We start from the raw sequence: 24,370 nt of genomic DNA on the forward strand, positions 1-24,370 counted from the left end.
TAATTCACAATATGGTGAAAGCTATTGAAATAATGTATACTGTACCTCGAAAACAGAGATTATCCCTGCAACCTCCTCCATAGCTGGGTGGGCAAGCTGAACAAGGTCGGCCATGTTTATAGGGAGCATGGCCCCACCAATTTCCCCTTTGAAAGAAAAAAATATATATTTCTATTAATATTTACTAACATGATATGCTTTTTTTAATTGCAGCAATTACATATGTTACATTGTCTATGGGCTCTGTTCTTAAAGTTACATTTTATAAGTATATAATGTATAAGGCTATGTTCCCATGCAGTATTTTGGTCAGTATTTTGCACCCAAAACCAGGAGTGGATTGAAAACACCGAAAGGCTATGTTATGTTTACACACTGTTGAAATTGAGTGGATGGCCGCCATTTAACCCCTTAAGGTCAAAGCCTATTTTCGTTTTTGCGCTTTTGCTCATTCCATTTTAAGTTTAAAAGTCCATAGCGCTTGCATTTTTTCACCTAGAGACGTATATGAGCGCTTATTTTTTGCTAAACCAATTGTACTTTGCAATGACAGGCATTGTTTTTCCATAACATATGCTGCGAAACCGGAAAAAAATCATTTGCGCTGTCAAATTGAAAAAAAAAACGAATTTGTTTTGATTTCGGGGAGTTTTGCATTTACGCCGTTCGCCCTATGGTAAAACTGACTTGTTATGCATGTTCCTCAAGTTGTTACGATTACTATGATATATAACATGTATAACTTATATTGTATCTGATGGCTTGTAAAAAATTCAAACCATTGTTAAAACATATACGTTCCTTAAAATCGCTCCATTCCCAGGCTTATAGCGCTTTTATCCTTTGGTCTATGGGGCTGTGTCATTTTTTGCGCCATGATGCGTTCTTTCTATCGCTACCTTAATTGCGCATATACGACTTTTTGATCGTTTTTTATTACATTTTTTCTGGATTTGATGCGACCAAAAATGCGCAATTTTGCACTTTGGAATTTTTTTGCGCAGACGCTGTTTACCGTGCGAGATCAGGAATGTGATTAATTAATAGTTCGGGCGATTACGCGCGCGGCGATACTAAATATGTTTATTTATTTATTTATTAATTTATATTTATAAAATGGGAAAAGGGGGGTGATTTGGACTTTTATTAGGGGAGGGGATTTTTTATTAATAAAAACACTTTTTTACTTTTTTTTTACTGTAACTAGAAGCCCCCCTGGGGGGCTTGTATATACATAGCACTGATCTCTCATAGAGATCAATGCTGTGTATATACACAGCAAAGATCGATTAGATCGGTCATAGATTACTATGGCCTGCTGCAGGCCATAGCAATCTATTGCCGAGCCGGGATCAGCGTCATTCCGACCCTGAGGCACGGCACGGGCAGAAGAACGGATCTCCTTGGGGAGATCCGAGCCACTAGACACCAGGGATAGTGTGTACAAAGCCTCTAAGTGCAGCTGTCAGGTTTGACAGCTGCACTTAGAGGCTTAATTAGCCGGCGCGGCAACGGGACCCGCGCCGGCTAATAGAGGCACTGCCCGGCTGCACGTGTCAGCCGGGATCAGCGCCGTTCAGAGCGGGGTCCCGGCGGGACCCCGCTCTGAACACCCCGAGCGGCACCATGACGTATCAGATACTTCATGGGTCGCTAAGGGGTTAATGGCGAATAATTGCCAGTATTTTAAAACAACCGCCATTATTAAATATTACTATTTGCCATGTGTGTGTACATAGCCTAAGCAATAGCTTGAACTCTGGGGGAGATTTATCAAACATGGTGTAAAGTAAAACTGGCTCAGTTGCCCCTAGCAACCAATTAGATTCCACTTTTCATTTTCCAAGGAGTCTGTGAGGAATGAAAGGTGGAATCTGATTGGTTGCTAGGGGCAACTGAGCCAGTTTCACTTTACACCATGTTTGATAAATCTCCCCCTTTGTGCTCAGTATAATTTTTACTCCTTACAAAATAAAGACTAGTTTAAGTTTTTACTTACTTTGGGGAGTAATTGCACACTAGATATATCGCCTTTGGCCATATTTGCCCCCACACATTCATGTTGTGACACAGATTTATAGCACAACCAATTCTGCTGCTTGTTGCCCAAACTACCTAAACAGAAAACACAGATAATGTTAAAACCAAAAGTATAATGTGCACACATTGTACATTGAAAAAAAAAAAAAAAAAAAAGGAAACACAGCGGTGCTGCATGTGCAGGCGGACTAACCCTGTGAGATGTGTATGTGCAAATTCACACAAATGCACACTCACCTGGTTAAGTCGTACATATTAGGCACAACTCTAATGTAGGCTTGTAGGTGTATAAAGAGGGCTGCTGCCTTCCACCTTCCGATTTTCATGGATGTAGGATCGGGACCAAAATCCAAATAATCTTGCAACAATGGTGGATTCCTTGGCGCTCAAACCTCCAGGCAGAAGATTACAGACAGCAGCCTGTGTTCTGTCAGCGGACTGAGGCCAAGAAACTGTAAAACTATTCAGCAGATGTTCACCTACATGGTTCTACATAGTTGTGGAGCCAACACAGCAAAATGCCTTGCCAGTCAATAATTCCTGATCCTTTTCAACATCCTTCCTGATCCTTTTGATTACCAGACAACCCCTTTAAATTTATGTCTGTCTATGCTTTATTGGGAAGGCTACATATCTATTTTACTGGGAAGGCTACATATCATTATGTAGGTAATACTAACGCATAAAACGTCATAATTACAAATTAGAATACAATTTAATTGTTTTGCTTGCAAAATAGCAGTTGAGATAATGGGGATTTATCAAGCTCCATCCCCCTTCAGTCCTCCAGATTTAATAAGAGACACACAACTATTAGTAAATCCAACAAGACCTATGCCTGCCACAGAAATTTCTGCCATAAGCCTGGATAAATCAGGAGCAGGGGGAGCAAGATCTCCTTGTCCGCCTTGCTGCAACCCCTTACCCACCCATCAGGCAAACAGGGCTTATGCCATGGAAAAGGTACACATTTTTGTGCAAAACTGTGACAAATACCAGGTCTGCAGATGATAAATCTGGCCCATGCTTTTACTACCATCACTGCCCTTATCTGAACTGTGGCGTTGTAATGAAAATACACCTGTCTCAATATTCCCAAAAAAATCAGCATGGAAAAGGATTATGGAGTGGGAAAAAACCTATGTCAACAATTAGGTTATGTTCACACAACGGATTATTTTCAAAAACAACTGTCTTTTCATACTGCAGTGAAATGCATTGAAGTCAATGCAACAACGTTGTGGTTGTTTTCACACATTGTATTGAACAACAGCCGTTGTTGTATTGACTTCAATGCATTTCACTGCAGTATGAAAACAATGGCCATTGAGAACATCTGCCGTTCTTTTCAAAAATAGTATCTTGTGTGAACCTAGCCTTATAATGTTATTTCCGGGTACCTGTTTTCCACCTAGGAAAGTATAAGGTTGTGTAACTAAGTAAATGTATTTTAAGTTGTGTCTGGGTACTTGTACAAGATACTTAAGTATACTTTAATTTGTCACTCTGCTAAATGCTGGAAGTGCAAGAGTTAAAACAAATTTGAATCTGCCACACCCAGTAGTCACAGGTCAAGAAGGAAAGGATTCTGGTCATATGACCCTCCCATACACAGCTTCAACCTAAAGCTGTCTGTCTCCAAGGTTTAACCTCTTTCCAGGTCAGAAGGGTTTCAGGTTAAAGGGTTACATACATTTATAACTAAACATACAAAATAACTGGACACATAATGTTGCACTTCTTATCTGTGAGGAATAAAAAAACATACCTGTGTATAATGAGTACATACAGGGCCAGAACATCTAAATGGACAGTAAGGGTTACACTCTTGTGGATATGGAAACGTATAATCTCTTACTTCATCGTACCATGCCTGGACGTGATAAGTGGGTGGCCTGAATCTTTAAAGGAAATGCAAAACAAAAAATCTTAATTTTTAACATATGTAAGCTACAATTTTTTTTCCCAGAAACTAATATTACTAATATATTTGTCTTACCTTCCCCAATGGGCTCCCAAATTCTGTCCTATAGATGGAAGCAAGTTAGCAGGACCATGTTCCCATAGACAAGATCCAGCCCATGCCTCAGCAGATCGTTCCAACTCTACATCCCATATCTTCAAAGAATGTAAAAGTAAATAATTAAAAAAAAAAAAAACAACTCTTCCAGGTGAATAAAATATAAAATACAAAATGTAGGTAGCTTTAGATACTTTAAGGTTGCTTCAACAGTCTTATGGCATAAAACAAAGCATGCCTATCACTTGGAGTCTATTAGTGGAAATAAGGTCCAGAATAGACCCAGTCAGCCAGAAGATTCCCCTCAATAGGACAAAGTGCAGATGAACGAAACGTACCAGGAGCGGTATATAGAGCGTCAGTGAACACCACACAACACCGCTCAATAACGAAACTAGGGTTTAATCGCAACGCGTTTCGGCCCTCTCCAATACATGCAGGGGCCTTTTTCAAGCATGCTGCACCAAGAAGATCACTCTCCAGAAGCTCAATACCAGCAGTAAGAGCAATATATTCACACTACTTTAAAACTTAAATCTAACAAAATCGTGCAGGTTTTAGAAAAACCTTTGATATGACAGGTGCATTTGGCGGACTATTCTGGTGCCATGAGTCATCCCTCAAACACATGGAAGGAAATTCAATTAATGTTATGTTTTTGCCTGCTGCTAGAAAGAAAAACATGGAATATAAACTTTTTTTTGCTTTTCTATTCCTCGTTGGGTTGTGATGACAACTTTGAGGCATGGGCTCTTTAACTATAGAGCAAACATTACTCTTGTACTTGGCCCACTGGCAGAAGGGTCCCCTGGCAGCAGTGCGGAACTGTATATGTACCTGCATCTCTAGAACACAGAAAAAATTGAAATCTAAGGAGAAGCAAGGAGCAATCACTCCCCTACCCTAATATGTTCACAGTATGCAAGAACTGTCCATGGTTTTGATGAGCAATTCTGGTAAATAAATATTCCTGGTCAGATCTGCCGCCTTTGACTTAACATGATCTGACCTCTTTTCCTCACCTGATCATCTTTAATAAGGGAATAGTGTACGTAGCAAAGAATTTGCAAAAGGCTGCTGGCAGAAAAACTATACCGAACGACTGACAAAGAGGGGGAAGATAACCCTGTGGCTGTTACAATCCTGTACTTACAAGACAGGTTAGGTTATGGATGGTCTAGTAGATTTAAAGGAGTTATCCAGTGCTACAAAAACATGGCCACTTTCCCCCTACTGTTGTCTCCAGTTCAGGTGCAGTTTGTAATTAAAGGGGTAGTGCGGTGGTAAAGAATTATTCACAGACTAACACACATTACAAAGTTATACAACTTTGTAATGTATGTTATGTCTGTGAATGGCCCCCTTCCCCGTGTCCCACCACCCCCACCCGTGTACCCGGAAGTGTGGTGCGCTATACTCACCTGTCACGTGCCAACACCAGTCTCCGATCTTCAGCGAGTGACGTCTTCTTCGGGCGGGCGGCGAACAGCTCCGACTGTCCCGAATGCCAGCCGCACTCTGCAGCATCATCCGATGCTCAGCCGCGATTGGCTGAGCATAACTGTGCTCAGCCAATCGCGGCTGAGCACAGTTGTGGCGCGGCGGAGGGGGGACGGGCGGCAGCAACTCTCCGTTCGAAGATGACGTTTGGCACAAGATGGCAGACGGCCCTCGACACGGATCAGGTAATGTATAATGCACCAACACTTCCGGGTACACGGGTGGGGGTGGTGGGACACGGGGAACGGGGCGATTCACAGACATAACATACATTACAAAGTTGTATAACTTTGTAATGTGTGTTATTCTGTGAATAATTTCTGAGCGCCGCACTACCCCTTTAAGCTCCATTTACTTCAATGGAACTGAGTTTCAAAACCTGCACCCAAACTGGAGACAACAGTAGGGGGAATGTTGCCATGTTTTTGTAGCACTGGATAACCTCTTTAACTAACCTCACAAAGCAAAGAACATTGACTTAATTATTTAGAAAATGGGCAGTGGTAAAGGGGTTATTAAAGGGTACTTACCATACCAAATGGGCGTCAGGATGCCTTTTCAAGCCATGTGCTTCTACAGCGAGCATTGTACAGACCTGCCAGAATCTCCATAGGCTGTAAAGTATTAAACTATAATAAACATGGAGCTTCCAACAGGTCTGTACAACGCTCACTTTAGAAGTGGATGGCAGAGCCGCGGGAGTTTTAAAATGGTTTTCTGCTGTCTGTTTGGAATGGTAGAATTAGAAAAATAGTTGCTGTTTTCCAGAAACAGCACCACTCTATTGAAGTGAATGGAGCACAGTTGTAATACCACACACCATCTAAGGACAAGTGTGGCACTGTTTAGAAAGAAAGCAGTTTCTTTTTTTTTTATTATAGTGCTTGAAAAAGCACTATATTGTAATCCGTATTCTTCCGTTTCTTCTTTTTCTTCCAGCCATTCTTCTGTGATTAATACAGCCCGAACCTCTTTGGGCACAGACTCTGTTCAAACTGCGTTTCAAAGCCCTTGGCGGTGACAAGTGTGCTATCTATTATTTTTTTCGATCAGATTTGTCGTTTTAAAGAAATTTAAGTTTAAAGACCCGTAATTTCCCGTAGAAAATAATGGCCCGTTGGAAATAATGGCCACACTGTAAACGCTAACAGTCAATCAAAGCACATATGCGTATAGCGGAAATATAGAAGCCAATAGAAATTCTGAGGTCTTGTCAGTCAATGTGTCAAAACATCTACACAGTCACATGTCCACTATTGGCCAATAGAAGATGTAGAAGATGGAACGTCCTTAACGATTTTGTCTCACTGACATGAGTAAGATTGTCATGGTAACCGAGCAATGATCTTTACCATTATAAGTAGCAGAGTTCAGTCAGTAAAGTAGCAGAGCTGAGCCAGCTATGTAGAATGGATGGTACCCAAGCGGCTTTTAAAGGGACAGTACCCAAGCCGCTCTTAAAGGGACGGTACTCAAGTTGCTCTTAAAGGGTCAGTACTTACGCGGGTTTTCAAAGTCTCTTTTAAAGGGACAGTACTTAAGCTGGTCTTAAACGGACAGTATATAGGTCACCAAAGTGTTGGCACCAAAGTCGCTCCTTAAGGAACTGCACCAAAGTTGCTCTTAAAGGTACTGTACCAAAGTCGCTCTTAAAGAGAGGGTATCAAGGGTTAAAGTTTTTCTTAAAGGGAAGTCACTGTTAAAGGCGACGCTCTTTTCAAGCACTATGTATTTCACTGGAAATGCAAACCTAGTTCTACATAACCTCTTTAATATTGATAAAAAAGCAACTTTTTACAGTGTCTGCATAAAGTTTTTATGTAACGCCCAAATACAGATGAAACCACTGTGGTACCTTACTGGTTTGACTTGGTACCAAAGTCTAAATACACTCTACAGTTTCACTCTTTTTCCTTTTAAAAGAATACATAAAATGGACACCAAAAACACAGTGGAAATCTAACCTACTGGCTATCCAGGCAAATCAGAGGTGAGGGTTGTGCAATAGGCCTGGTAATAGCAGGAGACACATGAAGCACATAGTCAGTAGAAGCAGGAAGTATATCCAGTAGGTGGATCTGGTCTGCAGATAGAGAATGTGTCCAGTGAGGGTTACACAGCTCTTACAGCTTGCTCAGCCAATCACTGACTGAAGCTGAACAACGCCACAGATAGAGGATTGCCATGGGCTACGTTTTAAAATCTCCACCATAAATCATCATTCGAGATTCAGACAGCTGGCAGTATGGCCTTGAGTTGATATGCCTTTCCACCCAAACACCGGGAGAACATACAAGCTCCTTTCAGAAATTGTCCTTGGTGGGATATAAACCCAGGACCCCAGTGCTGCTAGCCAACACCGCCACACATTTTTGTAATATCATAATACAATATTTAATAATATTATGTTTTCATTTTTTGTCAGATGATGTGATAACTTGTAAAGCTCATTCTGCGCGAAATTTGGAGAACCATACAGTTAATGATAACATCCTACTCTGGGGTATAGCAGGTAAATAGGGCATCATTAGAGTTTTTGATAAAGTCTATAAATTAAAGAGATTATGGTCAATAGTGAACTTTTTGTCCAATGAGCTCTAGATGTTCCATCTCACATACTTTTCAAAAGAATTGCAATTTGACTTGTGTCCCATTGGGACAGTGCATTGTGTCCTTCTTCATGTTATCTTTGGTTATTCTTGAGTATTCTAACAAAACAACTTTTTTTTTCTTGGTTGTTTCTATTATTTATAAGAACTTTACAGACTTTATTATGGATATAAAACAGAAACTATATGGGATTGTTTGAAGAGTTTCTAAGAAATTAATATGCTTAAAGGAAAACTCTTTGAGCAACATTTTTTAATGCCTCATATGTATTTACAGAAGGAGCTGAGTCACTTTCCTTTTCGTCTACGGTTTCCTGTGTAAAGTTATAATATATAACGTCTTCACTCATACATGTATAACATTTGTGTACTGAAAATTAAGAAAAAAATGGGGAAAGAATATAAAGAATCAGAGAGAAAAAAAATTAAGAAAGAAGTAGGGTGAAGGGTAGATCCTGCCAGAAGCCAATGCTGGATCAGTTCTCTTTTAGTAAACCCCAAAAACCTTGAAAAATCATCTTTTATCATTGATAACTAACACTCTATGGGGGTATTTTACCATCTTAGAAACGTATTCGTGCCTCTCTCCTAAAAGGTGGGAAGCATACCTACAAAAGAATCGTAGTTTTCCATTTACTGTAACCTCTCCGTTCTGAAAAGGATCTTGTGAGAAGGTTGAACAAGGGCTTACTTTAAAGTAACATACAGTATAATATACTGCATGTAGTGTTATGCTTGTAGAGGCAGCATCTAATAAAACTATACTCTCTTGTTCTTTCACCAATGTATTTTACTTATGCAACTTCCCGCTCGTTGACTTTTTTCCCCCCTGGATCCAGGAAGAGGTTTTATATTTTGTTTTATACTTATTTTGGCCCTTGTTCCTTACACCAGACCTGTCCTTTTGGCCTCTGACAAGCTTTTCTCACCTCTTCAGCAGTTTCTGTAACTTGAAAAAGTATCTGTCCACTATTAAATTGCATTAAATTGAAAGTATAAAAAGAAGGGTTCTGATTTTACTGAAGGTTAACAGCTTGGCTTCCAATTAGGGTCTTCTTACAGATTACCCAATAATATGTCTATCACAGATGTGAAAAAAGTTTAAACTCATTGTCCATTTAAAAGAATGTACCATTAAATATTTATTTGAAATAAATCGGACCATAAATATGGGTATTTAAAGCGAATGTACCATCAGGTACATTTGCTTTAAGTGTAGCATATCAATAGAATAGCAACGGTGCTGCGGTCCTTTTTTTGAACCATGCCCTGGTTCCCGCACATGGCGCTGTCTATTACCGGGCACCGGCCTGTGCTGAGGCCAGCCAGCCCCCAGTGGGAGGAAACCCGCGCCGTGCACTTGAACCGGCGCGCAGTTCAAAAAAAGGGCTGCAGCACTGTTGCCGTTCTATTGATATGCTACACTTAAAGCGAAAGCGAAAGCATCCGCTTTAAACAAGTCCTTACTTACGTTCACTGTCAATGACAATCAGTATTTTTAAATGTAACCAAGGATGTGCTAACATCTCATTTTTACCCATTTGGCTTATACATCTGAACATGTTCCCACTATACCTGCCAAGCTCATGCCTCGTGACTTTATGACTGCATTGTTTAGAAATATATAACAGAAAACATAGGTTTTTAGATATTTTTTTCTAATGTAGTTAACCATAATATTCAATATAGTTAAAAAAAAAAAAAAGAATAATGACTGAGGAATACAAAAAAAGAGGCCTTTCTGCATGGATCTGTTCCATTATACCAAAAGAAGATGTTCATAATATCTTTCAGTAGCTTTTCCTTATATATTACCTGATCATAGGAGAAAACAATCTATCAATATTGCCTTATTTACCCTTGAATTAGGTTTCAAACCAATTAAAGATTTAGGCCCAGATTTATCCAAGTATGTAAAATACAAACCAGGGTAAACTGCTCATAGCAACCAGTCACAGCTCATCTTCCAGCATTGGTAAAACTGGTTGCTGTTGGCAGTCTACATCTGTTTCTATTTTAAACACTTTGATAGATCTAGGACTAGTTCTCTACTAGAGATGAGCAAACCTCAAGCATGCTTGAGTTTGCCCGAACCTGAGCATGCAACATTTGATTACTGCTGCCTGAAGAAGTTATATGCAGCCCTAGGGAGTCCTGGAAAATATGGATACAGCCGCTAATCAAATGCCATATGCTCAAGTTCAGACGAACCGGAATGTGCTCAAGGTTCGCTTATCTCTAGTGTCCACATACTGTATGTGGGGTCCTTGTTTGCTGCCTATTGATTGCCTTGTTCCTTTATGTTCTTTTTTAACGCATTATGAATTCATAATTTTTGGGTTTAGTACAGGTGACTGTGCAAGCTTGGGAAGGTGTAATTATGAAGTGCCTAATCACACTCTCTTAAGGCCCTATTACACTAAATGATTATTGGCCTTACATGGCCGATTACCAGCCATTCAGGCAAAAGTTATTTAGTGTAATAACATGTGTATTATAGAACAGGTGGCAACAGACCACCGCTGACTTCAATGGGCCACGATCTAAGAATTGTTTGGGTGGCCCCTTCTGCTGCTCCCAAGGCCCCTTTTGCTCCTCCCAACTCATTGTCTTTGCATGTAATAGAACAAGCAGCAGGTGGAGAACAAGGGGGAAGCAACCACTGAACTTACAGGTCGGTGCTCACTTCCCACAAATTAATACGTTATACTGCCATTAGCCTAGCATTAAAAGCCCATTTGGAAATAAATATCCAAAAATAAATATCCAACTTATTTGTTTAGCCTGAACACATTTCCTATTTAAGAGGGCCTTTAATTTTAAGTTTCCTAAAGGTTTTATAGGAAATGTATAAAACGTGTTTCAATATACAAAAATTTCCATGTATCAATGTGGCATGGCATCAGTTATAAACATAGTTTTCCTACTTTGCGTTTGAATTTCCCGCTGTTTGCAGGTCCCTGAAATTCCAGTTGGTGTCTTCATTTTTTCTTGGCTTCCTGGTTTGGGCTTTCCCATGGTGCACTTTGTCTCCTGTGACGTCTAACTGACTCTGTAAAACTGTTGGATGGCCTACAGCTTGCTCAGCCAATCAGAGCTGAGCAACCTGAGTCGTCTGACAAGGGGAGGCTGGCTTAACAGGGCTTAGACCCGCCTCCCTCTTGATGATGTCATTGTCACAAAATGGCTGCCACAGAGCAGCCTGGGGTCAACAGTCATCAGGTAAGAATGAGTTTACTTCACTTCCTGGTGGGGGGTTGAGGGGAGAAAAGATAGGGAAGGGGGGCAGATAGGCGATTGAAGCATATTACAAAGTTAAATAACTTTGTTTCAATTACTGGGAAAAAGCTTTTCGCTGGATTACCCCTTTAAGTTAGCCTGTAAACACCACTGCGGAAAGCAAGAACCTTCTTTGCAGTGTATGATGGTCCCTTTAAAAGACACCCTGGCCCTAGTAAAGCAAAAGGAGACAAAAAATAATGAACAAAAGCTATGAATAATTGATTAGGCCAAAGTCTTTCAAAGGGAGCCTGTATCCTTTCCAAACAAGTACTGTAGAGCGCTCTGTCTGTGCAAGTCATATTGGAAGCAAATTTCGTCTCTTTAAATGTATTCAGGCTCTAGTAATAGACTGACGGACAAAAATATAAAAGGTGCCGAACCAAGGAGCCAGAACAATGACTTTATATGTCTCTAGTATGAATAGGATCCTTTCTAAATCCCTCTCCCTGCATATTACCCATAGGAAGGAAGTCTTATTTTCTTATTTTCAGAACATATTCACCGTAGTGATCTCAGAACTTGGAGCTGTTGGTTTTAATACTAATGCTTTTAAATCTCCCCTAACCTCAAATGTTTCTTTACTTAGCTAAGTCCAGCACAAACAACTCTAATAGAGATCCCCAGCTTCATTTTATTTGCATGCATAGATTTATGAGCAAAGTCAAGGTTGTGTCTTTTCCTCAGACAGTCTTTTGTGGTCACTGATTGACATTACAAGGGATCGTCCCAATGTGCTGGACGAGCAGGTTGTAGTTTTTTTTTTAGTTCCTGGTGTTCAGGGTAGAATATCTATGCAGCAATTATAGCCAAAACTCACTGGAAATTCACGACACGTGTACACTATATCATTTGGCTTATGATGCATATTTGGGTAGTGGGTAGAGATGTGCGACATTTGATTACCGAACTTTTTTGGTCATCGGTAATCAAATGCTGCACGCTTGGGTTTGGACGAATCCGAGCGTGCTTGAGTTTAGCTCATCTCTAGTAATGGGTAATCTGCTTGAGGGTTTATTTTAAATTGATATTGTTTTGAATTGAGAAAAATACACAATAAAAAAATCCACATAATATAAATTACACTACAGGTCAAGTTCTGCAAAGAAAATAGCTAAGATCGAGTTGCTGCTGTGCTCTCTTTCTGGCTACTGGACATCTCCTGATCACAACAAGTCTCAGTAGTGAAGCCCACTGCAATCAATAACTTTTGACATGTCTGATGACATGTCAAAAAGTCATTTATAATGAAATGGAGGCCTTAAAGGGTCTCTCTCTGTCTCTCTCCTGAAAATAGCACTTGCTAAGCCCTATCTCCACTTTCGTCTTGTTGTGTTTGTTACTACAGACAGATTACCCCTAACAACAGGCAGTGGACTTTCTTTATGGGGTAAGGAATCATTTTTAGCAAAGTGATTTGCAAATATGTTAGGAATTACATAGGCTATTATATGGAGGGAATCTGTTTGAAATGTTTACCTTTACATTTTATACCATTTTTTTGCAGTTTTTGTGTCACATTAATATTTTAAACAGAAATGTTTGACCTGGCCAAATACTAATTGTCAAATATTATTAGGATAGAACTACAACCTAGTCTCTAACCTCTAGTTGTCCCTGAACTAGTATGTAGAGATGGAGCCTACAGAGAGGAAAACCGGTAAAAAAAAAATCCATATAAAAGTTATATAATGGCTTGAAAAAATGCTACTACACACACACACACACACACACACACACATTATTCTAAAAAAATTTTTGAAAGGTTGGTGACTATTTAAATGGTGTCCTGGTTTGTTAGTTTTCATGTGCTAATGTGGGTGTCCTCTCTCACTCCAATGATAGGCTGATGGTTAGTCAGTTGACTTATAAAATAATTGACCTATGTGTGAGATTCCCAATAAATACAATGTGAAATATTACATCCAGTGTCCTGTTGCTTGTGACCCAGTAAGCTCCCAGTGTCGCTCTCTATAGAAATGCAAAGTCTCTGAATACTATTCATAAGACAGAAACAGCACTCACCTGACTTGCTTGCCAAAAAGATAGACTTTATTCCATAAAACACAGGGTGGTGAACGCTGACAAGTGTGTGGCTATGCATGTGTGTGAACAGGCTGTAGTGACACACTTGTCAGCATCCATGACCCTCTGTTTTATGGAATAAAGTCTGTCTCTTTTGCAAGTCAGTCCGGTGAGTGCCTCTTCTTTTTTACGAAAAGCATAAACAAGATACAACCTTGACTGAAAGAGAACTTCATTGTACTGTACTTGATGTCAGTTCTGGTTTTAAAAACGAGAATTATAGTTTCTATTCGAAAAGTAAATGGAGAGAACTCAAGAGTGTCATTTAGAGAGTGTACAGTTACATCTAACTACACTGCTACTAGAAACAACTTTTGCAATGAATGTGGAGGTTTTGCTTACTATCATTTCCAATAAATAAAGCCTCTTTTCTTACAACAATGGCCTACTGTCCTTTTTCATCCCCGGTGCTGTTTCAGCGACAGGACTTTACATCCGTAACTCCATTAAGGAAAGGAAGAAGTGGCTCTAATTTCACTTCAAGGACATAGGATAGGTTTTGGAGTTGAAAGCAGGATTGTTTTCTTACAACCTGAGTATGCATTCTTCAAAGCCAATATTTTCTATGAAGCGTAGTTAAACTGCACCATCACTAGAGCAATCATGTTTTATGTATACTTGCAAAAAAGATGACTTCTGGCTATTAAGCACTTTTCTGTATGTAATGTCAAGCTGAAGGAAAACAGTAACTATTACCATCATGGGAAAATTTGTTTTAAGGGAACTTGCTTCTAGTTCCATTTTGTCAAAACTACAGAGAGCATAAAACACTGACATTTCCCTATCAAATTGATCTATGATTCACTCTGAATGACTGTATATTTACGCTCCAAAACATCAGGTTGGTCCAGGGCCCTTATTGACCAGTCTCTTCCTATTTGCATATGGTGAGATCTGCCAATCAGGGCTAAGTAGCCCCAGTTGGTTTTAAATGTTTTTATATCTCCTCCTCATATCTTTTTATTTTATTTATACTCAACAGAATTTTTTAGGTTTTCTACCCACTCAAAAAGACTTTCTATAGTTTCCATTCTATCACAGCTGTAGCGCATCCCCGCTATGGGGACTCAGTTCCGCCGGCAGTCAAGCCCCCTTACCTACCCCCGCTCTTGGCACGGTCTTTCTTTGCCGATGCATGCGCCCCTGCCTCCTAGGGTGCATGCTGGCTCAACTAGATTCAAAGTGCCAGTGCACACTTACTTGGCTGCTGAACAGCAGCCCTTGTGTATAAATATTGCATGCCCTGGCTTCCATATTGGTTACTCTGTGTCCTTACCCCAATAAAGTGATTCCAGACAGTGTTCCTGCTGCTTTTCCTGGCTACATCCTGGCTACACTTATGTACCTCACCTGCCACCGCAAGTTAGCCTAACCAGGAGTAGCGACCTGGGAATCACCTTAGGCAAGAAGTTCAACCTCCCTTGCAACGGGCTCTAGTAAAGACCAGTGGTCCCTTTGACTCTGCTCCCTTATTAATGTAAGTCTACCTTAAGAATAAGAACAGGTAGAAAGGCAGTCCTGATGAACCTGTGAAGGCCCTCATGCCAGTGTGACCTCAGCTGAGGCCAAAATAGGACCATAGGTCTCAGCCATCAATGCAACTACTGTGTACCCTTTGGGTTTCTAAGGAAATGCAGAGTTAGGGTATGTGCACACTGAGTAAATAGGACGGAAAGTCCGTCACGTAATCCGACGCTTGCACCCGCTCGCGGACGGCGGCGGGCGCGCACGTCTCCGCCCATGACATAGACTTCCTTCTATGCACAGGCGGATTTCTTCCTCCGCCCAAAGAATGAAAAAGTATAAAAAGTCAAGGAGGCAAGGCTAAGTAATAATAATAATAATAATAATATATTATTATAAACTTCTTCTTGTAGCGAGGGACCCTATGTTTCGTGAAGCCATTGAACAGTAACTCATTACTTCATTCATCAACTGCAGTATCTATAATAATTATTTTTCACGTAACCTGTTTAATGATGGGGGAAAAAATCTAAAACACAGATAATGTTACATTTTAAATTACACCTGTTCTTAAAGGGGTTGTCTTGTTCAGACAAGCTTCAATAATACCCAGTTCTGAAATGGGCTTGTGGAACCTGAGCAACTTATTCAACCACATAAGTGAAGGAAAGGTCTAGGTAAACCCAATATACCATGCCATGTATAGTAAAGGCCTTAAAGAAGCAGTACATGGTTCAAAGATCCTCTTGTAATGGGCTACTCTGTGCTACTAAACCAGTTTGACTATGGGCCACATCAAGGAGTGGAGTATAAGTGCCCTCTAGGTCTTTACCCTTTATCCCACTCCAGGATGTGGAAGTTGGACTTCTTTTTATGAGGACACCAGGTTTCTCCACAAGCATGGTCCCAGTGTGGGTAGAAGCTGTACGCCAAGGACCAATAAACCACAGAAAAGGCCAGGTAAATGTACTCAGTAAGCCAGGTCATCAATGAGAGAGTTAGTATGGTATCAGGGAGAAGACCACAATCATAATCAATCAGGTGTAGACTTAGGTCAGGCAGCTTCTCAGGCAGGTTAGACAATCTGAGTTGGCAACAGGAAAGCCAAATGGTACATACAGGGGTCAGTCAAGTGAGCGTAGTCTACGAAACTGACATGGATAAGGATATACAGAATATTAGCAGAATCGCAGAAACACATCTTCACTAGGAAAAAAATTCAGGCAAGGAGGAAGAAGTGAGTTTAAATAGGCGCAGAAGGAACTGGATTGTCAGAAGGCAGAAACAGGTGGACAGACGCTAGCCCTTTAAATCCACAGCATGTGTAACCTAGTGGACAGCGATGGCATCTCAGTGGCAGCTGTAAGGAGGAAGCAGACACCAGGAGATGTGCAGATATTGGAGGACCAAAAAGATCCAGGATTACCATGGAGAGCAACAGAGGAGCAGACAGGATGGAGCAGGACCGGCATGGGGCCAATGGCAGCAAGCATCAGGACACCGCTGGGTGCAGCCTGGCTGCGTTACGCCTCTTCTCTTATATGGATAAGCTATGTTTTTGCCTGTGTCCTCGTCATTAGCTTATGAAATAAGCTACAGCTGTATTTGGTGTCTATATTTATGTCTCGTTTTTTCTTTCACCTAAGGATCTAGATTTTACAGAGTTTAGTAATTAGGTTGGTGCTGCTGCCAAGTAACATGATGGGTGTATGACTTTTTCTCTCTAAACTTGCTTTTTATGACACGCTTAGTACCAATGTTCTTGGCTCGGCATCTTCTTCTAATGAGATTGTCATTTCCACCTTTCTTCTGAGATCATTCACATTCCAATACCATTATATAATTTAATTGGACTCCACAAGCTTAGTAGGTAACTGCCTCGCCACATGCTGTTCTCTGATGTCAGCCAAATGACGGAACGGTTTGTATGCAGTGCTGCCAATAGGTGAACAGATATGCTACCAATATTACCTCTATCTTATAGCATTTATGTCTGGTTCTCACTAAGGCTTTCATTTGTTTAGTACAATGGTTCCAGTAAGTGGACATGGAGCAGGGGCTAAACTGTGTTAGACCAGCTGTTCTAGAACTTTGAGGTGGTCCTCAACTTTATTTAGTGTCAAAGTGCATCCTCTCCCAGCACTCCTACAGGGGAATGAACACTCTACTGACAGCAATGTGTCAGCTGATGTGAGTTGTCTTAGTGACTGTATAATGTGAACAGGAAAATGACATCTAGCTGGTTGCTGTTTATTGCTGGTGATAGTCAGTGGGGTTTGGCAAATAAAAACAGTCAGAAAAACCCTGAATAATGCTATTATATATTAGTAGTTTGGTCAATATTATAAATCAGTATATATAAACCAAAACTAGGATTGGAATCTACAAAAAAAACTAAGAGAAAGATTTGCACCTATTACACAAATAATATTTTTTACTGTATTGAAAGCCATTTAGTTATTGCAGTGGTCAGGGATTATATCATTATAACATCTCTTAAAGGAAAACTCCAGCGGACTATAAAATTCAGCTGGCAGGGGCAGGGAGGGGCAAATTAATTACAACTACCAAATGACCTCTTTCCGTGCCCATGGTGAGTAACGGGATCGGCCACGGGACCACCCAGAAGGCATTTTTTACCCGAGTTGTGACATCATCACAACTTGGGACTGATGGACTGGCCGCTCAGCCAATAAGTGACTGGAGTGGCGTCCCACCCCAGTCACTGACTGGCTAAGCGGCCAGTCCATCAACCAGGTCATGATGTGTCAGCTTCGGAGATCCCGGAGCCAGTGGGGGTCTCGTGGCCGGTCCCACTGCTCACCGTGGGCACATGAACTGGAGACAAGAATGGTGCAATTTGCAAGTTACTAGTGTTTCTGGTATTGCACATACAATATCAGGGATATGTCCCCAGAAACGTCACTTACATGTACTCTGGGGTCAAGCACTTACTATATTGTGTAGACCCCTATTTAAAAAAGTTGCATTGGTCTACAGGGGTATCTACAAAGTTAGCCATCCCCAAAGCCATGCTTAATGTCATAACAGACTTTGCACAAGGGACTACCCTCAGCTTCGCTACACTACGTTACACAATTTCCTTGTGGGCACCACGTTTACCTTGGAGGTACAAATCCCTACTAAACCATAATCATCCCATGTCATGTAAGCCTAACCAAAGTGTTAAACTGGTTGTCTCAACAATCAATCCCTGGCAATGAAAAGAACACTGCTAATAGAATTCCTGAAAATCTGGGTAAAAAAGCTTGTTCAGCTGTCAGCCAGTGTCTCTGACTGCAGATCAGTCCTCTGTAGGCTGAAAGAAACACTCAGATATAGTTACATTTCTGAACCCAAATGTGTTAAAGTTTTGGTCTGAGGGATAACTTACCTCTCTAGAGACCTGGCAGCAGTCCATTTCCTGGTTCAAATTCCCTCGATGGAAATTAAATAGAGGTCTTTTTTTTTTCTTTGTTCTCCTTATTGTATCATTTTTAGGCTATTTTCACACACAGTATTTTTGTTCAGTATTTTGTTCAGTACTTTGCAACCAAAGCCAGGAGTGAAACGAAAACACAGAAAGGCTATGTTCAAACACTGTTGAAATTGAGCGGATGGCCACTATTTAATGGCAAATAATTGCTGTTATTTTAATAACAGCCATTAGTTGCCATTAAATGACAGTCATCCGCTCAATTTCAACAGTGTTTGAACATAGGCTTTCTAGGGGAGATTTATCAAACTGGTGTAAAGTAGAAATGGCTCAGCTGCCCATAGCAACTGATCAGATTCCACTTTTTTTGAAAAATAAAAGGTGGAATCTGATTAGTTGCTAGGGGCAACTGAGCCAATTCTACTTTATACCAGTTTGATAAATCTCCCCTTTTGTATTTTCAATCCACTCCTGGTTTTGGTTGCAAAATACCGACCAAAATACTGACCAAAAATACTAGATACCACTGGACTACAGCTTCAACACATTTGATTTGAGAGATTCAACTATATCTGAGTGTTTTTTTCAGAATTAACCTGTCTGAAGAAGACTGATCTGCAATCAGAGACACTGGCTGACAGCTGAGCGAGCAGGAGGCTGGGCAACATTGAATATTCATTAAGGGAAGGGAGGAGTGGTGAGGTGTGCCAGAGTGCGGCACAAACAACTCCTCTTTGACTATTCATTACAATAGGAGACGTGAGATTGTATACACTGTCAACACTTAAGGTAGGGCTCGGGAGCTGACAGATTCCCTTTAACCCCTTAACGACAAAGGGCGTATAGGTACGCCCTATTGCCGGTAAGGGCGTTCTGAACCGCGGCGGTCCCGGGTGCCGCGTGTAGCCCGGGACCGTAGGTATTAGCGGGCACGGTCCAATCGCCGTACCCGCTAATACAGTAATCAGATGCAGCTGTCAAACATGACAGCTGCATCCGATTACCGGATCCAGCATCTCCCTGGTGTCTAGTGGCGGAGATCGCTCCTCCGAGATGTTATCCCTGAGAAGCGATCTCCATTTCTGAAGCCGGCCGGGGACCGCTCCAAGATGGCGCCGTCGCCGGCTCGGCACTCGTTTGTTTCCGGCTGCAGCAGCCGAAAGCAAACGAGTGCCGATCTCATGGATCTCTGCAGCATATCTATGCTGCAGAGATCTCAATGAGAGATCAAAGTGTATATACTAGAAGTCCCCCAGGGGGGCTTCTAGTATATGTGTAAAAAAAAATAAGAAAAGTGTTGTTGTGAATAAAAAGCCCCCTCCCCTAATAAAAGTCTGAATCACCCCCCTTTTCCCAGGTTATAAATAAAAGTAAATAAATAAACATGTTTGCTATCGCCGCGTGCGTAATCGCCCGAACTATTAATTACATTCCTGATCTCGTACGGTAAACCGCGTAAGCGCAAAAAAATCCCAAAGTGCAAAATTGCGCATTTTTGGTCGCATCAAATCCAGAAACATTGTAATAAAAAGCGATCAAAAAGTCGTATATGCGCAATCAAGGTACCGATAGAAAGAACACATGGCGCAAAAAATGACACCTCACACAGCCCCATAGACCACAGGATAAAAGCTCTATAAGCATGGGAATGGAGCGGTTTTAAGTGACGTATATTTGTTGACAATGGTTTGAATTTTTTACAGGCCATCAGATACAATATAAGTTATACATGTTACATATCGTTTTAATTGTAACGACTTGAGGAACGTGCATAACAAGTCAGTTTTACCCCAGGGCGAATGGCGTAAAAACAGATTGAATTTTTTTCTGGTTTCGCAGTATACTTTTGCAGCCTGTCATTGCAAAGTACAATTAGTGACGCAAAAAATAAGGGCTCATGTGGGTCTGTAGGTGTAAAAATGCAAGTGCTATGGCCTTTTATGCACAAGGAGGAAAAAACGAAAACGCAAAAATCGAAATTGGCTCTGTCCTTAAGGGGTTAATGTATATGGGAGCATGCTTATTCTCCTTTAATTGCAAGTGTCAAGAGAGAGGAGGATCAGTCATTTGTAGAGATGAGCGAGTTGTGAAATATTCGACTTTCGACAATTCAAATCGCATAGGCAGCGATATTCGACTATTCGAACGAGTATTCAAAGCCATTATAGTCTATGGGGAAAAAATTTGCGACACTTGGAAATCAAAATTCGACCACTTGGAGGTCACCAAGTCCCCCATGAAACCTCCCTAAAAGATGCAAACACCTCCGGAATGACACTGGGACATTAGGGGGAGCATGCCTGGGTGCACCCAACACCCCAAAATCACAGTATATGCCACTCTCTGCAGTTGCGAAGGAAAAATATTTGCGAACACTTTACGAACATTTATGGCAATGTTCACACATTTCGTTCGTATTTCTTGCGCAGTGTTATGTATGTATGCGCAGTATGTATGATGTGCCTTTTTCTGGGCCACTGGAACAATATGTATCACGTGCCTTTTACTGGGCTACTGAAAAAAGAATATATCAAGTGCCCTTAGTGGGCTACTGGAACAATATGTATAACGTGCCCTTAGTGGTGTTAAACAGGGACACTATAAGTCACTTGTACACACAGGGTACTGGAATGAATACACCTGCTGATGCTGATGCTGTTATATCATCTACGTCTTGGCACTGAGAAGTGCTTTTGATTCAGAGATGACTTTTCCGCTTGATCTTAGCCCTGAAAAGGACTTTTGGGTTCTGTAGTAAGCCTGCCTAACCAAAACGCTACTAAAACCTATCTATCCCTGCTGCAAGATCTTTCCCTGGCTAGGCTGAAAGCTCATCTATGGTCGAGGGGCGGAAGCCAAGTATTTAAGATTCAAGGTCATGTGGTTCAGCTATCCAATGAGGGTAGACACCGTTTTCGTGCTGCGTGCATACTCCCAGGGTCCCTCACGGCCTCCCTGCATGGTCATTGGATTAAAAAAAAAGCGCCAACTGCTATGGGAGGGCTTTCGAGTGGCTCGACTCACTACTCGATTGAATTCAAATGTTTAGAATACCGCAATATTCTATCGAATACCTACTCGATTGAATCGTATTCGCTCATCTCTAGTCATTTGCAGTATGGGTCAAGAGAATTTGTGAGCTAAACAAGAACTTAATGCGCGAATATATGGGTGTATATGATAGGGAGATGGTGATGTAGGCTGGAAGAACTGGTGAGATAATAATATCACTCAAGCCTCCTGTGACATCAGAGAATGATACACTGTCTCCGCAAAAAGGGAAGAATTGGAGATTCGTAGACAATACAAATTTAGTTCTATTATTGTCCCATTCTTGTCAGTGGTGAATTGCTTAAAGGCCGCTGAAGCCAGTGCTATTGGTGATAAAACTATATTGGTAAGTTATATATCGGATACTGGATAACTGCTTTAAAGAAAAATTATACAAAGTAACCTCATAAGTCTTGAGTGGGAACTTACCAAAGGAGATTTAAGGCTGTGAAAAACAGTTGTCAAACTAGTTATAATAAATGATAGTTAGCAGTAACAAAATGTAAGCAGAGGCGTAATTTTTGTGCAAGTCATTTCACGGAAATACCGCCACAATATTTTGTTCTGCACTCAATTCATGGAAATGCCACCATAATATTTTTACTTCAATTTATTACAAAGCCAGAAACCATATGAAAAAATGGATATGGAATTACACTACTCCAAGGCTAAAAGTCCTCGAAAACCATTTTTTTAAGGAAATGAAACTCTATCCAAACTGCACATATTTGTTTTTAGCCAACTTTAAACAAGTGAGCAGAAGTAAGATTTCTCCCCCTCAATATTGCCATAAACAACTGTAAAATGCTGAACATATGTCCTACACACGCACATACTGGAGAGTGGAAGCCAATGAGAAAGATGACAAATAAATAGATTTTAACCAGTAAAGACGAAATAGGACACGATAAATTCACAGATAGGTGCTCCTTCTCTCATTTATTAACAGCTTGAAGTGGGATTTAAAATTCTCTAAACTTTAAGAGGAATTAAAATTTTTGTCACGAACATGTCAGCTGGAAGAAATCCAAAAGTAACCAGTGGAATTTCCTTATATAGTTTAACTGAAAAGGGAAGAGCACACATGATATTATTTCCTCTTTGCACAGGCTTTTTGATGAACATTGAGTCTTATGCACAGGAACATATGAACGTTTTTTACCTGTCAGCAATAACTAAACTTGTGAAGTTCTTTAGGGTATAATATAATATGGAAGTTCATGTCTTTCAGATAGTCCCAAAGACCATTCTGTACAGGTACCATATAGGTTCCAAAGTATTTTCTGTTTTAAAACCAGTCGTTCTTTTCAACCACGGGAAAAAAAAAATACTATGTATGAAAGTTCTCATATAGATCGGTATTAGAGATGCGCAAACTCACAGTAAGTTATGCCGAACACGAGCCTGATTCCTCAGATGTTGATTAACGCTGCCTAGGAAAGATGGATGCATCCCTGGGAGACCTATGACTCTCATTCTGGACTCTGCAGACTTCAGCAAACAATGTCTGAGTGATCAGGTTCGCAGCTAACATATAGTAGAACACTGAGGTATACAAGCCTCCAAAGGATAACATTACTGCAATATTACAGCACTATTAAATGGGCACTGTCACAGAAAAAAGCTTTGATATTCCAGAGAGACATATCAGAAGTTTTTATTGGTCCAGTCCCCCAACTAATCAGGAGAAGAAGCTGGGAGAAGTCAGTGCTAAGCCTGTTCTCACGCATCTCCCTGTCACATGACAGAGATGGCCACATAGTGTAAAAACCATATTACATGAAGCAATTATCGGCCGCATTTGGCCGATTATTAGCCAATATGGACGATAATCACTTGGTGTAATAAAAGGCAACAATCAGCCGACAAGCACGATGTCAGCTGATCGTTGTCTTTCAATGTCTGTTAACATGTTGGAAGACAAACGACCATGATAGCAACGATCTGCTGCCGTCGCTCCATACTGATCGCCTGGACAGCCACCCGCAGCTTCCAGTGGCTCCACCCTCTCTTACCCGCTCGCTGTCAGTGCATGTAATAGCGCTGTGCTGTGTGTGCATGACTCCTGAGACACCTGAGAAGCGCTGTCTAATGGTTCTGTTTACACTTTTTTCAAGTCACACAATAGAAACCAATGGTGAGACTCCACTGATGATTATTTCTCATTTCATCTCAATGCCCAATCAGTCTTTTTGATGGATATCCACTGCATGAAATAAACCCTATCCAGCACTATTATTTCTATGAACAAGGTAATGAAGGTTCCAGCATGAATGTAAACAGAGCCTTAAAGGGATTTTCCCACCAAGCAAAGTTGATGAAATCAGAAGTGTACACTTATACTTTCCTCTCTGAACTTTGGCCCTGAAGCACAGAGAACATACCTTCCCATAGCCTCCCTTCTTTGACCATTTACACAGAAAGATTATCTGACAGATTATCTGCCAAAGATTTGAAGCCAAAGCCAGAAACAGCCTATAAACCGAGATCAGGTCATAAAGGAAAGCCTGGTGGAAACTGCTTTTGAAGACAAATATCACAGTCACATGGTTAACCCCGACACGCAAATTCAACCAGTTTTGAGCGGGTATGAGAAACAAGGACTAGTATAGGAACAAGGACTTCTTTTAGACTGTTTTGATTAATTGGCCTTAATGTCTAATTTCCATTAGGTCTCCTCTGTGAAAGAGCAGTGCTGGACATATGCGGGCGGTATACACATACAATGAAATTATATCATTGCACATGGCCACACTAGAAGCCCTGTACAGTACAGGAGGTGGGAATCCGGATAGCTCTGGAGTCTCTGCTTCTCTGCTTACACTCCATATTATGCTACACCAAGGGCGTCTCACAGGCCTGCAGCTGTTGCAAAAGCTTAAGCTG

General features: G+C 40.9%; 1 protein-coding gene across 4 annotated transcripts in view; it reads right to left on the reverse strand.

Annotated features, from left to right (window-relative positions):
- The window catches only part of CRISPLD1 (cysteine rich secretory protein LCCL domain containing 1), a 131,768-nt gene that overhangs the window by 29,896 nt on the left and 77,502 nt on the right, over positions 1-24,370 (reverse strand). For all 4 annotated transcript variants that reach the window (XM_069957458.1, XM_069957456.1, XM_069957455.1 and 1 more), the window contains 4 exons: positions 4,040-4,158; positions 3,809-3,941; positions 2,000-2,115; positions 46-146 (listed from right to left, as the gene is read on the reverse strand). In XM_069957458.1, the coding sequence (XP_069813559.1) occupies positions 46-146; positions 2,000-2,061 (163 nt within the window). In that variant the 5' untranslated portion in view covers positions 2,062-2,115; positions 3,809-3,941; positions 4,040-4,158. The remainder of the gene's footprint in view (positions 1-45; positions 147-1,999; positions 2,116-3,808; positions 3,942-4,039; positions 4,159-24,370) is intronic.

This window comes from Dendropsophus ebraccatus, chromosome 2, assembly GCF_027789765.1.
Source record: "Dendropsophus ebraccatus isolate aDenEbr1 chromosome 2, aDenEbr1.pat, whole genome shotgun sequence".
NCBI lineage: Eukaryota > Metazoa > Chordata > Amphibia > Anura > Hylidae > Dendropsophus > Dendropsophus ebraccatus.